The sequence below is a fragment of the Dendropsophus ebraccatus genome, chromosome 15, assembly GCF_027789765.1.
Source record: "Dendropsophus ebraccatus isolate aDenEbr1 chromosome 15, aDenEbr1.pat, whole genome shotgun sequence".
Lineage (NCBI taxonomy): Eukaryota > Metazoa > Chordata > Amphibia > Anura > Hylidae > Dendropsophus > Dendropsophus ebraccatus.
In genome coordinates this window covers 22,414,433-22,431,250 of record NC_091468.1, presented here as the reverse complement: position 1 = coordinate 22,431,250, position 16,818 = coordinate 22,414,433, and the positions used below count along the sequence as shown (strand labels likewise).

General features: G+C 45.4%; 1 protein-coding gene across 1 annotated transcript in view; it reads right to left on the bottom strand.

Moving 5' to 3' along the window:
• The window catches only part of WDR26 (WD repeat domain 26), a 42,990-nt gene that overhangs the window by 15,620 nt on the left and 10,552 nt on the right, over positions 1 to 16,818 (bottom strand). The window contains exons 4-7 of the mRNA XM_069955519.1: positions 6,325 to 6,399; positions 2,536 to 2,672; positions 2,089 to 2,186; positions 783 to 939 (exon numbers count right to left, since the gene is read on the bottom strand). Of these exons, the coding sequence (XP_069811620.1) occupies positions 783 to 939; positions 2,089 to 2,186; positions 2,536 to 2,672; positions 6,325 to 6,399 (467 nt within the window). The remainder of the gene's footprint in view (positions 1 to 782; positions 940 to 2,088; positions 2,187 to 2,535; positions 2,673 to 6,324; positions 6,400 to 16,818) is intronic.

Genomic DNA, 16,818 nt, shown 5'->3' with positions numbered 1-16,818 from the left:
CTAGCACCTTCTTGCTCCTCCCTGGGCACTGCTCTCTTCCCGCACAGGAATCCTCAGCTCTGCAGGGACGGTTATCTCCTCCCAGCTGGTGGCTCCAGATGCTGCACACACTGCCCCATGTTTAACGCTCTGTTCGTTGACGCAGCACGAGGTGCGGGAGACGTTAATGTAAGTGTGATGTTCTCTTGCTGGCAGTGTCCAAGGGCCGAACGTCACACATGGGGCAGACCGTCTATGTGCGCCCTGGCTGGGATCTAATGGTAATCAGGAGGATCAACTCCACGCCCCCCCCAAAAAAAATAGTTTAACCCAGACCAGGCTGTGCAGGAGCGGCGACGCAAGGGAGCTGTGGCGATAGGTCAGAGGATGTGGCTGCCGGGTAAGTGGAGTAGAAATACGGCAAATACAGTCCTGGCAAGGTTAAGGTCAGTTAACCGACGCCAGACAAGGTATCGGTATTTGCATGGTATATCGCTCAGCGCTAGATAGCTATATAGAGCCCAACTTTATATACCCCTGCTTTAACACCAGATGAATAGCTTAGTACTATTTAGTAAGAAAATATTAGAGATCTGCTATGGAAACAACTAAGCATCTGTGCCCAGCTGTTTCAATAACTCCCACAGAAGTGAGTGGAGAGGGCTGTGCACGTGTGGCATCCTACTCTTCACCCGGGGGCCACTGGCAACTGACCAGGAAGGGCAGTGAAAATCTATCAGACATTTACAGCACACGTGGATAAAGTCCAAGGTGTTAATAGCCCTTGTTAGGACTATACTTACCTGCTGCAGACATGATCAATAAGCAGGGATACAGAGTCCAGATTATTGTCAAGTTTTGTATTGTGGTAGAGGCACCGATCTCGCTGTAGCTCGACAGCTTGACGTAATAGAGTTTGCAGACGTCTGGGTGGTAGCATGACAGATGGCGGAAGGTATGCTGGAAAGAAGAGCATAAGATTAACCCAAGAACAGAGAAATGGTGGAATTCAGTAGTTCCCCTTTATTAGTGCTTCATTTTGTTTGTGTAACAGCTCAACCTTATGGTGCGTTTACACGGAACCATTATCGCTAAAATTTTTGAAATAAGATCGCATTTAAACGATATTTGGCTTGTGTAAACACAGGGAAACGATTAAACGACGAGCGAAAGAAAGACATTCATCGTGATCTTTCAACATGTTCTCAAGTCGTCGTTGGTCGTTCGCTAAAAATTTGCAAGATTGCTTTGTGTAGTCTTTCAATGATTCACCCTGTGTGTGAGATGGGCTTAAGCGATCTTGAAAACTATAGTGAATGGCCCTCTTCTTCGTCGCTATTGCTAACATAACATACATTACAAAGTTGTATAACTTTGTAATGTGTGTTATTTAGTGAATAATTGTTTAGCGCCGCACTACCCCTTTAAAATGGTTAAACGATTGATTGAGTGAATTATGGCTTCTTGTAAATGGACCATAAGCCCATGGTATCTGTTATACCACAAATGGCTGATGGTAGGTATGGCACCTGCGGATACCACTGCTGCTGGTAGACACCTTAGGGATTCAAAAGTCAGCTAAAGCTGCCGATTTTGGTGGGGATGACCGACCATCTAATCTGTATGGTGGGCTCTCAACAGTAAATGTAGGGGATAGAAAAGGGCTGGCCATATTCAATTTCAGCTCCTGGATCAACTGTACTAGTCATGCTAGGGGACAGTAGATTTGACATACCAGCTAGGGGTCTTCACAAGGAATTATAGACATTCATGGCCCAGCACCCACCATGTAACTGGACACTGCAGTTACTATTGATGGAAGCTTTTAGTAGGTAAATGGCCTGTATCAGGGCAGGTATCAGATACAGATAGTAGCCAGCACCTGGCCTGTATGGAGGGGATTTATGTATTGTGGCTGTAACAATTATTTAAGTATTAAAGGGGCTACTGCACTTGACCCAACACTGTAGCTAATCTGTTGTACGGACTGGTTGAGCGTGTAGTAGTCATTCCCTCACCAGTTTGATTTACGGGGTATATCGATTTAAAATCTAAGATAAAGTACAAAGATGGGCTGGCATGACTCTGAAAATGACGATCAATACTTACTCTGGAGTTTATCAAGAAGCTTAGAGCGAGATATTGCCCCTTTCCCTTCCCAGTCTGCCTTCGCTCGCAGGTCATCTGCATGACTACACATTAAATACCTGCAATACAGATATACATACATTAAATTAAAAATTACAAAATAAAAATAAGCTTTGCCAGGCCATGCACGTTTGCACTTGGCAGCCTCCCAACCTACAAGGTCTGGACGGCCAATCAAGGTAGAGGGATTTTCTCTGACTATGCAATCTAGGAGGGGAATACACCAATCTCAGAAGTTGCACTTCTGAGGAGAGGCTGGCTTTCCAATCCCACCTGTGTGCACACTTACATGACAGCCCACCTGGAGAAAGCACTATTGCTCGACACAATTATACAAATGAGAGAATAAGCATCAGCAAGACTCCCATGAATAATGAATAGAGCGACAGAATATAGATGGCTCCTTACCCACTGAGGACATGAATCCTCTCTGTATTGTATTTTAGTGGCGTCAGCTCACAGCGCAGGACTTGCAGTGCTTCAAGGACCTTGCCATCTTCTAAGTATTCCAGGTACTTCTGCTGGAGCAGCAAGAACTTCATCCTCTGGTGAACAAAGGGGTAAACATCACTTGTTAAAGGTCCCCACACACCTTATACTTTTTTCAGCCGTACCCGCCACTCACAGCAGGTCCGGCTTTCTGTATTAGGTGTACAAGGCTCTCAAACAACCACTGACAGGTGATGTTGGTAAAGATAGGGGTCGGTTTAGGGAGAGATAAGTCACAGTCAAGAGCTATATGGCTGTAGCTTACTTTTCTCCTCCCCATAGAGAACACAGGGCTGCTTGGTGGTGCCTAACGTTCCTGTGTATGGGGAGGACAGCTGGCAGACAGGAGAGAGAACAGAGAGAACTGAGAGCTGAATTATCGTTCTGTCTTCAGTTACTGAAGGTATATAACCAGCTTAAGAGCCCACTGGAAGCCCCTTCTCCCCTGTGACATGACCTAAAAGGACGTCTAATCTGTACAGGGGTGTTGCAATGTTGACTCTGGAATTCTAGAATTTGTACAATAACAGACTGTGCAGCACCAACAGGGAAGGTATGAAGCCACAAAGACTGGTATTGTGTTGTGGGGAGGGGCACGGCATGTGAAAGATTATTAATAGTATAGATTTGTAAAAGAATAGAAATATAAGATCAATAATGGCTATAATGCATTTGCTATGATGGAAACAGCTGCACCCTGTAGGCGCTGGTAGCTGTGTGTGGGTGTTTGGGGGAGTCAATACTCTCCGCGCTTACAAAGAGGCCATTTTGACAGCATGTTGTAACCAAACTTTTCCCAACTTTAAAAAACTATTTTGGCTAATTACTGCCTTGCTATAGGTTATTTTTAGTTCCATCTTACATGATAGGGGATTACTAGTGGACTACTGGAATCCCTACATATCCTGAGGACAAATCCAATCTAATGGAGAAGCAGTGGGCATGCACAGCCAGGGCTCCATTCATTCTCTATGGGGTGTCCATGCACTGCTGGGCTCATCGCTCTATACAGAATGCGTGCAGCCCTGGCCGCCGTCATGTGATGTGCTGCGTCCCTTCATGTGCAAAGTTTTCCTGCATTCCCTCATACAGTGAGGTCGGACTCCCACTGATCTGCTAGGTATCCTCTATCCTGTGTTAGAGAGGGAGATCAGAACTGGGAATGTTGGATGTCAACATGCCCGATTCCTTTGTTCTTGGAAAGAAAAAAGGAGGAACCTGCAGAGGCTTACCCCATCTCTCTCATTCGAGAATCCAAGCAACATATCCGCATTTTGCTGCAAATTTCCTCATATAAAGCCACAGCATGCTTTGATTTCTGTGCAGAATATTCCTGGTATATGTGGGTGAGGTTATCAGAATTCCATCCACATATACTGTATCAAATCACTGTGGCACTGCAATTCAGGAAGGACGTTTGACACATCTGTTATATAAGATTGGTCACAGCCCTAGTGGTACCATCAGCTTTCTCCTTCAGCTGATCTGGACACTCAATGGTATCACGAATTCCACAGAAAACCCAATTAGATATATGAGGGGGTAACGTCCTCCACGCCGATATACACACTCCTGTGCTACTATAAAGCAACAAATTTAATTCATAACAAAGTAAGCACTTAGGAACTAAAACATAACTTTTAATCAAGATAAGAATAAAAAAGAAAGGTATATATAGCTCAAATAGATAGAATCTGAATCAAAATCACCGCACTTAGGAAAATAACAGTGTAAATGTATAGACAACGGAACGTATTAAAAGGGAACCACACAAGAGGACAAGGTGCACTCTGTCCACTCCTAGATTGTGATACTTTCCCTACCTTTTGGGGTGACCCACCTCCTTAAAAGGGTGGCCCCAACCACGATGACGTTCCCTTCCCTCCTCTAAGTGCAGGACAAGACACAAACAAACACAAAATGTGAATCACACAAAATGGGGTACCACACCAAACCAATATACAAAAAAGAATCCAACGCGTTTCACCTGTACAAATAATAACAGGATCATCAGGGATATAGTGGTGTACAACAAACAATAACAAAAGAAAATGTAGTGCAATAGATGTACAGCGCAAAACCACCTGCACCACCTCCGGTGGATTGCTGGATAATGCCGATGGTGGAACAGGCATCCTGTTGCAGATGTTCAGTGCCCTCCTAAGGTGGTAAGTGCCAGGAGCCAGGATGTAATGCCCCTGGCATCCTGGCATTACATCCTGGCACCTACCACCTTAGGAGGGCACTGAACATCTGCAACAGGATGCCTGTTCCACCATCGGGACGCTATTGATAAGTATTGCTGGTTTTCAGACACATGTATACTTTGTGCTTTTGTGCTATTGAGCATTTAATAATCCAGTGATAGTAGGATGCAGCTATCAGCTGCCTGACTGGGCTAATTGCAAACAGTATACTGTATCTTAGCATGCCTGTCACATTCATTTTCTGCTATATCCTGGCATTTGGGTACTGACTCCCAAGAGTCATATTGGTGGTATTCACTTGCTGTAATACTTAGGATTTCTATTGTCCTGATTACTAGTACTGGCATCATCCCATGTGCATTCTGAGACACACATGTGTCACTGAGTTACTCCTCAGCATTATCCAGCAATCCACCGGAGGTGGTGCAGGTGGTTTTGCGCTGTACATCTATTGCACTACATTTTCTTTTGTTGTTATTGTTTGTTGTACACCACTATATCCCTGATGATCCTGTTATTATTTGTACAGGTGAAACGCGTTGGATTCTTTTTTGTATATTGGTTTGGTGTGGTACCCCATTTTGTGTGATTCACATTTTGTGTTTGTTTGTGTCTTGTCCTGCACTTAGAGGAGGGAAGGGAACGTCATCGTGGTTGGGGCCACCCTTTTAAGGAGGTGGGTCACCCCAAAAGGTAGGGAAAGTATCACAATCTAGGAGTGGACAGAGTGCACCTTGTCCTCTTGTGTGGTTCCCTTTTAATACGTTCCGTTGTCTATACATTTACACTGTTATTTTCCTAAGTGCGGTGATTTTGATTCAGATTGGTGATTCTATCTATTTGAGCTATATATACCTTTCTTTTTTATTCTTATCTTGATTAAAAGTTATGTTTTAGTTCCTAAGTGCTTACTTTGTTATGAATTAAATTTCACTCAATGGTATCAGCCAAAATATGGCAAGGCAACCAGTCATCTCCTAGTCCTCCTGACTGGCAGCCACATTGTCCCCTAGTTTACTGGGATGTTTTGCAGTATCATCCTTTGTAGACCTTTAGCCAGGCACAGTACTCCTTAACTTTTTTTTTTACATTATTCTGTCGGCACTGGCATAATGATCCCAGTGACACAGTCTTTTTTTAAAACGCTTGGCGCCGTTTTTATCCTGTGCACCAGTCTGGCTCTATGCACTGGAAGCAGGCCCATCACCCCCAGTGTGACGATATCCCCTCCCTCCGTGACACGCTCCATTAGAATCAACAGGGCTGCATCACTGAGGAAGAGTACATGGGCCTACACTGGGGAGCGCTAGGCCCGCCTCCAAGGCATAGAGCTGGGCCTGTGCGCAGGACAAAAAATGTTGGCAAGCGCAGAAACAGGGTGGCGTTTTGAAATGAGGACCGCACCATTGCAGACAGGGTAATGTAAAAAAAAAAAATAATAATAATAATTACTGTACCTAGTGGTACATTTCACTTTAATATGAAAGTAAAGAGGACTCACCCGTATGACATCTGATGTGGGGCAGGATGAGGAGGAATGCTCGCTCCCTGAACCTCCAGAGGATGGACGACATGGCTGCCAGAAACATGACAGAAAAACACAACATTTTAATGATGGCAGCAGCAAATAATAGCTTTAATAATGACAATGCAATAGATGTATTGTGGCTATGGCCTCCAACGTGTTGCAAAGCACAACACCCAGATTGTGGCACACTGGGAGCTGAGGGTTGCATCGGCTACAGAGCCACAAGAGACCACAGTAACCCCCATGGTAATATATAAATATAAAATTATATATATATTTTTTTTCTTTTTTTTTTTATTTCTCTCCTTTAACAATTTCTCTCTGATACATTGACAGTTTTGGTTGATCGCATCTTTTGTGCAAGCTTTAAAATCTATCGCAATCAGCCAAACATCCTCCTGTGACAGCAATAGATTTAAATGGCCGCACAAACGACAGAGTGATTGTATGTGCAGCCCAGCCATTTGATTAGTTGTGCCGTCTAACGGCATCTCACTGATCGGCACTTGTTTGTGGTCGGACAGTTGAAGATCGGAGCATCTAATAGGACCATTAGTCACCATATCCAAGGTGGCTGAAGGCAGCTTATCTTCTCCAAGAATAAAGTTTCAACCATGTTTCCCAAATCTTCATTGCCCTTAACATTTTCAAAATTTTCTAATTTGCTAAAAATCAGGACATCCCCCAAACACATTACACAGTTGACCAGTCTGTTCAATTCGGTATACGATGTGTAAAATTACTTTTCGACTCAAGTTTATATTGTTCTCTTATGGGTTATGCAGAAAAAACATGGCCGCTTTCCTCCAGAAACAGCACCACTGTGGTCCTCAGTTTGGGTGTGGGTTTTGCAGCTTAGTTCCAGTGAATGGAATACAAATACCACACACAATCTGACGGACAGGGGTGGTGCTGTTTTTTTTTTTTTTTTGTTGCAAGAAAGTAGTTTGGCTTTTCCGTAATACTGGACAATCCCTTTAAAGCTCACCAGAGACTCACAACAACTGCTCACTTGTTATCCCTTTACAAAACATGAAATTGGCTCAGCCAAAAGCCATTTCTTCTGATCTCTCCATACATAATACTTGGCTAAGGGTTCATATACTGTCAACAGAAAAGGGGACTATGGTGAGCAACTTCCTAAAACCTTGGGCGGTGGCTTATTTCCCATAGAACAGAAGGATCGGGATCGGGACTACTGAAATCCAACATGTCTGCTTCTTTTCTCACAGCAATAATTTGTCCCAGGCTGCTGCAAAACTACAGGTCCCATCATCTCCCAAAAACCTGTGCCTCTCCAGTTGTTTAGAACCCTCATCCCCTACTGACAGCCTTCGGCTGGAGAGGCACAAGTTTTTGGGAACACACCGGTCTAACGCGTGACATTCTAGTGTGTTTGACTGTACTTTCTTGCAAAAAAGAAAGCGCCACCTCTTTCTTCAGGTTATGTGTGGCATTACAATTCTGCTTGATTTACTTTAACAGAACTGGGCTGCAAACCCCACACCCAAACTAAGGACAGGAGAGGTGCTGTTTCTGGAACAAGCGGCCATGTTTTTCTAAGCCTAAAAAGGAAAGCATAAAAAAGATGGATAGTCTGATTACTTTTATGTCTCATCATGGAACTGACTATTATACTACCTGTCTGTGGTGTTTATATATAGTCTCCTAGTTATAGTATCACTACGCATTCACACACGTCACAGGGATGGTTTGACCAAGGACAGTGCATGTATGTAACCTGGCAGGGGATGAAAGAAAGTGGTAAATGCCCCATGGCACATCAGCATGTGCTCAGATTACAGGATCTGCTTCTAAAGTGACAAATTGCAGACAACAGGGCCGAATATTTTTTTTTTTTTTTAAATGTATAAGCAAACAGCGAAGCCAAACCACAAGCCAGTCGTCCAATGAGCACAGCCCCTGCGAGCCAGGACAGGCACAGCCGCCCTGATACCACGGCTTTGTTATGGTTACAGGCGATGGCTGGCCCTTTAAGCCTTACAGCTGACAAACATCTGTTACCTCACTTCCTGTGGCTCCCATCCCCCCTCCGCAGCAGTGCAGGAAAGCAGCCAAAACACTAGAAGTCAAAGCCAAAGGCGGCAGTCAGCTGATCCAGGGGACTCACAACAACAGCTTCCCTTATGAGCAACCCTGGAGCCTGAGAGAAGAGCAGCCTTAACCCCTTCACTGCCAGGACTAGTGTCACACAACATGAAAGCCGAATTATAAAATGCAGAGATCATATTACTGTCCCCTTCATACATGTTCTGTAGACAGACATCTGTAAATACAGCACCTTGTATACATGGTGCCCTGATGTATAACCTATAGCTGTATACACAACATTGTATTGCAGGGGTACATTATTTTACAGAGGAAATTTTGCAGAGCTGTGTCTTCCAGTTACACCCAATGCAACCAGATCTAATCTACCATGAGAGAAAATTTTCTATTGAAACATACTTTATTGGCCCAATATAGTCAGCTGTAAGTGTCCCTGATCAGGACAGCAGGGGGCAGTCTATCCTCCCCACATCACCACACCAGCAGGGGGCAATGTATACTTCTCACACCACCACACCAGCAGGGGGTAGTGTATCCTCCCCACATCACCACACCAGCAGGGGGTAGTGTATCCTCCCCACATCATAACACCAGCAGGGGGCCATGTATACTTCTCACATCACCACACCAGCAGGGGGTAGTGTATCCTCCCCACATCATAACACCAGCAGGGGGCCATGTATACTTTTCACATCACCACACCAGCAGGGGGTAGTGTATCCTCCCTACATCACACATACCAGCAGGGGGTAGTGTATCCTCCCTACATCACACACACCAGCAGGGGGTAGTGTATCCTCCCTACATCACACACACCAGCAGGGGGAAGTGTATTCTCCCTATATCACACACACCAGCAGGGGGTAGTGTATCCTCCCTATATCACACACACCAGCAGGGGGTAGTGTATCCTCACTACATCACACACATCAGCAGGAGGAAGTGTATTCTCCCTATATCACACACACCAGCAGGGGGTAGTGTATCCTCCCTATATCACACACACCAGCAGGGGGTAGTGTATCCTCCCCACATCATAACACCAGCAGGGGGCAATGTATACTTCTCACACCACCAGACCAGCAGGGGGTAGTGTATCCTCCCCACATCATAACACCAGCAGGGGGCAATGTATACTTCTCACACCACCACACATGCAGGGGGTAGTGTATCCTCCCTAAATCACACACACCAGCAGGGGGTAGTGTATCCTCCCTACATCACACACACCAGCAGGGGGCAATGTATACTCCTCACATCACCACACATGCAGGGGGTAGTGTATCCTCCCTAAATCACACACACCAGCAGGGGGTAGTGTATCCTCCCTACATCACACACACCAGCAGGGGGCAATGTATACTCCTCACATCACCACACCAGCAGGGGGCAATGTATACTCCTCACATCACCACACCAGCAGGGGGCAATGTATACTCCTCACATCACCACACCAGCAGGGGGCAGTGTATCCTCCCTTCGTCATAACACCAGCAGGGGGCAGTGTGGCATGTCAAGCAGTCACTAATCTCTCACCAAGAGGTACAGTGCCCAAAAGTAGCCTCAGAGAGCCTTCTTACAGGACAGCAGGGGACATTACAGATCTGCATGACACATCACTACAAGACAAGTTTTCTAGAAATCGGACATCTCTATCTGGGAGCATCATCCTTTTTGTCAGTGAGTGTACATCCCATCTAGAGTTCTGACCCAATTACATGACATGTCCTCATTTACTGTCTGAACCCCACAAATTCTTAAAGGGGTATTCTGCTGAAATTACATTTTAAATTTCTTGCAGCCCTGGCACAGAACATCAACTGGCTATTGTTACCTCTTTGCGCTCCCCTGGTGTCCTCCTGAGTCATCCCACCCATCCTGAGTCCCAGCTGAGAACTGCCTCTACTTTAGAGACGGACTCATCCCGGCAGTGACAGTGCTGTGGCCAGTGATTGGTTGTGCAGGCAGTCACTGCCGACACCAGTCAGTCTCTGAAGTGGAGGTGGGATCGGTCAGCCAGGACCCAAAGATGACCCAGGGGAGCACATAAAGGTAAGAATAGCCTGTTTGTTATGTTCTGTGTCCAGGCAGCATCATATTAATTTCAGCTGAATAGCTCTTTGAAAACATAAAGGGCCACATAGTTAGCTGAACAGAAGGAAAGCTGAAGGGCCCCACTGTTCATAAAGAGAATTTGTCACCAGAAAAGCCCCATTATTTAAGTTTTTAGGTTACATATTTTAGGATGTTTTCCTAATTTTAAAATTGTACTGTCTATATTGTAGAATAATCCTGTAATCTTGTGCGCTGGGCCACTCCGCTGATAGTAGGTGGTAGTACTGGGTAGGAACCCGGTTAGCCACTTGCCTGATGGTATGTCACGGTATGGGCACGAGGGATAGCAGCTGTAGACCGGGAACCTGACCAAGCAAAGGCTGAGCAATTCTTCGTTGTCCTTAGTCAGGGCACCAATAATTACACCAATGCCAAGGTTTAGAAACAACGGTAGTTGTGTATTTATTATAACGGTGGTAACTCGTAGCAACAGTCTCTCTGGAAGCAACCGGGTATAAGGCAGACTTGGATAAGGCAGAGTAATGGGTGATGCTGCAATGGGCTGTGAGAGTAACGTGCTGGATGATGAAAGTAGTAGTGATACTGAAATTGAGATGCTGGGCGGAATGAAACTGAGATGAATACTTGCTGTTGATGAGAGGAATGACTGAAGAACAGCACACAGATCTTTAGTATAGATGAGGATCTTGAGACTTGAGAATAAAGGACACAGCCAGGAACACTTCTGGTAATGCTGCAGCAGAGCAAACCTCCTTCTCTCTTAACCGTGGAGAGAGGACACACACACAACCTGTCCCCCTGAAGGTGGAAGACAGGACTGAGGCAGAGAGGAAGTCACATGGTATTCCCAGCCAAAGCTTGATGGCCATTGGGGTTACCATGGAAGCAGGGAACAATCACGTGACACCCAGCCATTGCATCATCACCCCATTAGGCACATAGAACTGAATGTATACAAGAAATAGGTGAAACAAACCTGAATACTGAGAGGGGTGACATAAAACGCAGTTTGCAGTGGACCATAACTTTCCAGAACAGAGGCAATAAAATACTGACAGACTCAGATATAAAGATACACTTTGAAGGATACAACGAGAAGGAACTCTGTTCTGGGACACTGCACTTGCAGTTCTCATTCTTACCACTAGGCCTAAAACTAAGCTGGACCTGTGCTGTGCAGCTCACTTTCCAGCAGTGTTGTCATCACAAAACAGGTTAACAGTGACAGCTGACATCAGTAAGGCACTATTCAGCGAGCACTGCTTGCAACCCAAACTGCCCCCTACCTGTGGAATTCCCTCTGCGCAGGTTACAAATCATGCCTAGAAAACGACCTGACACTAGTGAATGGGGGCTAGTCCAATCTATTGAGCCTATATCCAGGTTAAAGTACAGTGGTACCTTGGAACTCAAACTGTTCGGAACTCAAACTGCATTTTCAAGGAAAGTTTGCTTTGGTTCTTAAACTCTTGCTTGATTCTCAAACACTTAAGCCTTCCAGTCTTCAAGTACTCAGTATCTGAACGTTTTTGTGAGCGTGGATGGTGGTTTTTTCCTGGTGAGTTAAGCAATGGTGAGGCTTCACATACAGTACAGTACTATATAAGACTGCTGGAGTGCATATACAGTACAGTAGTAGTACAGTCAGTGCACCACCATCTCCCATCCTGGACAGTACTATATAAGACTGCTGGAGTGCATAAACTGCACAGTAGTAGTACAGTCAGTGCACCACCATCTCATATGTTACAGTGCTGGGATATGGGGGACTCTATACAGTAAAGGATAAGTGAGGATTTAGTGACTACTGTACTATAATTGATGGTTCTGTTAAATGTTTGTGTATAATGTCCTGTACAGTATAGTACTGTACTGTAGAGATTAAACTATGCACTTATCAATGTAATATATGGGTACTGTAGGTAATTATTGGTTGGTGCTGGAACCAATTAAACACATTTACATTATTTCCTATGGGAAGGCACTGCTCGGTTCTCAAACTGCCCTCCTGAACCAATTAAGTTCGAGAACCGAGGTACCACTGTATATTGGTTTTTATAAAGAAGAACCAGCAGAGTGCAGGAGGTCTTACATTCAATGCCCCCTGTAAAAAAAATTAAAAAAAATACATAAAACACACACAACACTAGCACAGGCTAAAAGTAACCACCCTGTAATTCAGAGAATGAATGTGCATACTGTATATTAGTATGTGAATCCCTTTGTATGTGGTGATTGTTACCTGTGTTTGGGCTTTGGGTGACCTCACGTGCAGGGTTGCTGGATGCCTGGAATCACCTCCACACATCTGCACTGTGGTCATGAATGGAGGCAGCGGCCCGGTCACACAAAGGGAACATTCAGTGCACCGCGCTGGAAAATTCAGCGGCCATCTCATATTATCCCCACCTCAACAGAAAGCAACGCTTCCTCCAACACATCATACCCAGCAGAAAGCCGTTACACAGGGCTGTCCCCTCCTGAGCTGTATATAAAGCAATATATTCATAGACTAATTTCCTGGGGGCAGGATCCTCACTCTTGTGTGAACTGTTACTCTAATGTCTGAGACCATCTACTGGATGAGTGGCGCCCACCAATCTATTGGAAGGGATGGGCATTGGTCAGTGGCACAGTCTCTTCAATATTTTCCTGTTTATCCCTGCAATTATCCTACTAACAGTAATGGTGGTTCAACATGCTGTAGTATAGAGACAACTCTGTGGTTCAAGGCACCACTGCTCCTCATAGTACAGCGAAAGCAAATATGAACAATGGTTAACCATTGTCACAGCCCCTTCAAACCACTGGGGTGCCAGGAGTAAGGCCCCTACCCATCTAAGAGAATAGGTTATCACTTAGTGAAGGCTGGATACCCTCTTTAGAGTGCTATACCCGATATCTGGCTCTTTCTGCAGATCTGAAGACTTTGCTGAAACTATAAAGGGCCAGTCCACACAAGAGTAAAACTAGCGGAATTCTGTGGTGGAACTCCCCCTCGCAGAATCCCACCAGCCTCCGTGTCATACAGGCAGTCTATGGGAGGGCTCGCGCCTCCTCTCTCCGGGCGGAAGAATTGACATGTCAATTCTTCCGAGCGAGGAAGGAGGCATGCGGGCCCTTCTATAGACTGCCTGTATGACACCAGAGCTGGTGAGATTTTCAAGAGTTCCGCCATGGAATTCCACCAGTTTTACTCCTTGTTAACTGGCCCTAACAGCCGAACGGTCACAGGTTGAAGACCACTGCATAATGTGCCTATGTTGGGAAGACAAATAGTAAATATAGGGAGGGCACCACCAAATAAATAGCAGGGTGCTGAAGTGCTTAGTAAAGTAACAATTTACAGCAAGAAAGAAAAAAAAGAGAAAGCACTATATCAGCACACCTGTGTTATTCCACAAAAATATAAGTTTATTGAAACACAGAAAATTGTCTGATTCAATAAATTTATATTTTTGTGGATTAACACAGGTGTGCTGATTTAGTGCTTTCTCTTTTTTCTTTCTTTGCTGTAAATTATGTTGGAAAGACTACTGTAGGCTATACTAATAATCTGTGACACTGGCGTGGGTCAGCATTTCTTCTGGTAAATGGATTGTGGGGTCCAGCTGGCCTGTAAATAAGGGTATATATCCTAGCTATACAGGGCAATTAACAATCAGAAATTTAAAAGGGGTCAGCTGAAAGGCCACACTCACTCACCAATCACAGGCTGCGGCGGTCCCGGCCTGTGATTGGCTGAGCGCTCCGTCAGCTGACCGGCCATTCTGAAGATAGAGCGCGCGGGACCAGAGGATGAAGACAGCGCGGAGAAGAAGCCTGGAAGGTAATGTATGCTGCTGCTGCTGCTTGTCAAATCGTCGGTCGCCCGCCGCGCACCGCTATTTAACCGTAGCGATGCATGGTGAGGGAACGATGATTTTAGGTCTGGCCTAAATGAACGATCAGCCAATGACACGATCGGCTGATCGTTCTCTCTATTTCACCGAACGATAATCAGCCGAATCGGGCTAAATGGGGCCGATCCGGCAGATTATCGTTACTGTGGAATAGGGCCCTAAGGTATCACACGAGGCGCTGCCTCTTGCCTGTGTTTATTTTCTTCTTAAAACCATGATCGGAAGATACGCACCCAGTCATCAATCTGAGCAAAACTAGTCTCATATACATCAGAGAAAGGGCCCTATTACACCAACAGATTATCTGACAGATTTTTTTAAACCAAAGCCAGGAGTGGATTTGAAAAGAGGAGAAATGTCAGTCTTTCCTTTGTTACCTGTTCTCTGTGTATAGTCCCGTTCCTGACTTTGGCTCAAACAAAAATCTAACAGATAATCTGTTGGTGTAATAGGGCCCAAAGGCAGCTGAATCCACTGGGTTGGACAGGGATCTCCCAACAGATAAATGAATGGAAGTAGTATCACACATGCTGAATACATACAATCTTCCTGTTCTCCCAGGAGATCTTAATCACCAGAAGCGTGCGGCAGCTTACTCCCCTCTCCCCAGTGAGAACACAGGTACGCGAGAGCACCGTGCATGTCATGATTACACACAGCTGAAAAGCTTGAATTAACACCTGTACATTGCCCCTGAGTGTCCATACTGCCATCTCCGACATGACTGAGACCAGCAGGAAGAGGAAACACTGAATGGGGTTGTCAGCTCTCTTGCCTGCAAAGCCTCTTATGCAAAAATGAACAAAATTTTCCATTCAGTCTTGCCCTTTTCTCAGACATATCCTGGTGGGAAGAGAAAGGGGATAAGTATAGAATGGTCTATATGCACAGGACCCCTCTATGAATACCTAACCCTGCACTCACCATCAATAGTGCTGGGGTCACCTTGAAGAAGATAGAAGACGCAGCTGACACCATCATTCCACAAGTATACCATAAATCCACCGAGCTGCATTACAGAGCGTTGTACTATGCATCTGTATTACAGCTCACCCTCTACTGCCATGTGCCTTGATACCTGTGATATAGAAGGGTCATCCATAGTGATATAGAGGGCTCAGCCATAGGCCCAGATTTATCAGCTCTTTCAGTGTTTGTTCTCCTGGACCATTGCTACCCTACAGGAACTACCTGCTTAGCCTGTCAGTGACTGCAGCGGTGTCCTGCCTCACTCACTGATTGGCTGAGCAGGCATTTCTGAGTGGGGCAGTGACCGCTAAATAGGATTTCTTAATTATGATCCCACCACCCCCTGTCCCCTCTGGATTTTTTACTGTTGCCGAGAATACCCCTTTAATTTTTGCCTATGTCCCCCTCTTTTTAACACAGGCTCGTCTAAGTACAAAAATGGTGCGTGGCCATTTTTGTACATAGACTAGCCTTATCCCCATGGGCCCCTTCCTGGAAGCATCCCGTTTGGAATATCCTAGTTGGCTTGCAGCCCTGCACTCTCCATCAAAAGACCATATCCTGGCATCTTCTGAAGACCTGGTACCCATTTGGGCGATCGGTATAAAGCCCAAGGGGCTTAAAGGTGAGCACCCCCCCATCAGCTGTTTGTACTATTATTTGACTTGTTTGTACGGTATCACACAAGGCACTGCTGCCTGCCCTTTTTTCTCTCCCTTGTCTCTCTTTAACACACACGCAGCCTCCTGCAACCATAACACACACAGCCTGCTGCATGCATAACACACACAGCCTCCTGCAGCCATGGCACATCGAAGAAAAACACAGACAATTTTCACCGAGAGAAACCACATTGAGGACAGAGGTTACTGCTACATAACTTATGGCTTCTCCTCCTCCTACTATATATTACACAGGATATCCTCATATTACACTTCTGCTCATATACAATCATCCAGCATCCAGAGAACAGCACAGACCCCCCCCCCCCAGACACAATGGACTCTTATCTCAAAAACAAACTGCAAAATAGCAACTGACAACATCTCCCAGACCACCCTGATCCAATAAGGCCAGTGCTTTATTTTGGATATAGGCCCCATTCACACTGAGCAAAAGTGGCGGAATTCGGCAGCGGAATCCAGCCACGCTCAGTGTCCTGCAGTGAGTGAGAGGGAGTGCGTGCGTCCGCTTCCTCCCCTCTCCGCTCAAATAAGTGACATATCAATTCTTTGAGCGGAGGGAGCGGACGCGCGCACTCCCTCTCACTCACTGCAGGACATTGAGCACGGCTGGATTCCGCCACTTTTGCTCAGTGTGAACTGGTCCATATGGAGGAAACTAAATCTATGGGAGAAAGGGTTTTTCTGGTTGTTATAAATGAGGGCCTTAGATTGATGGAACATACACTATATTAATGAGGAACATTTATAAAATTCACTTGAAAACG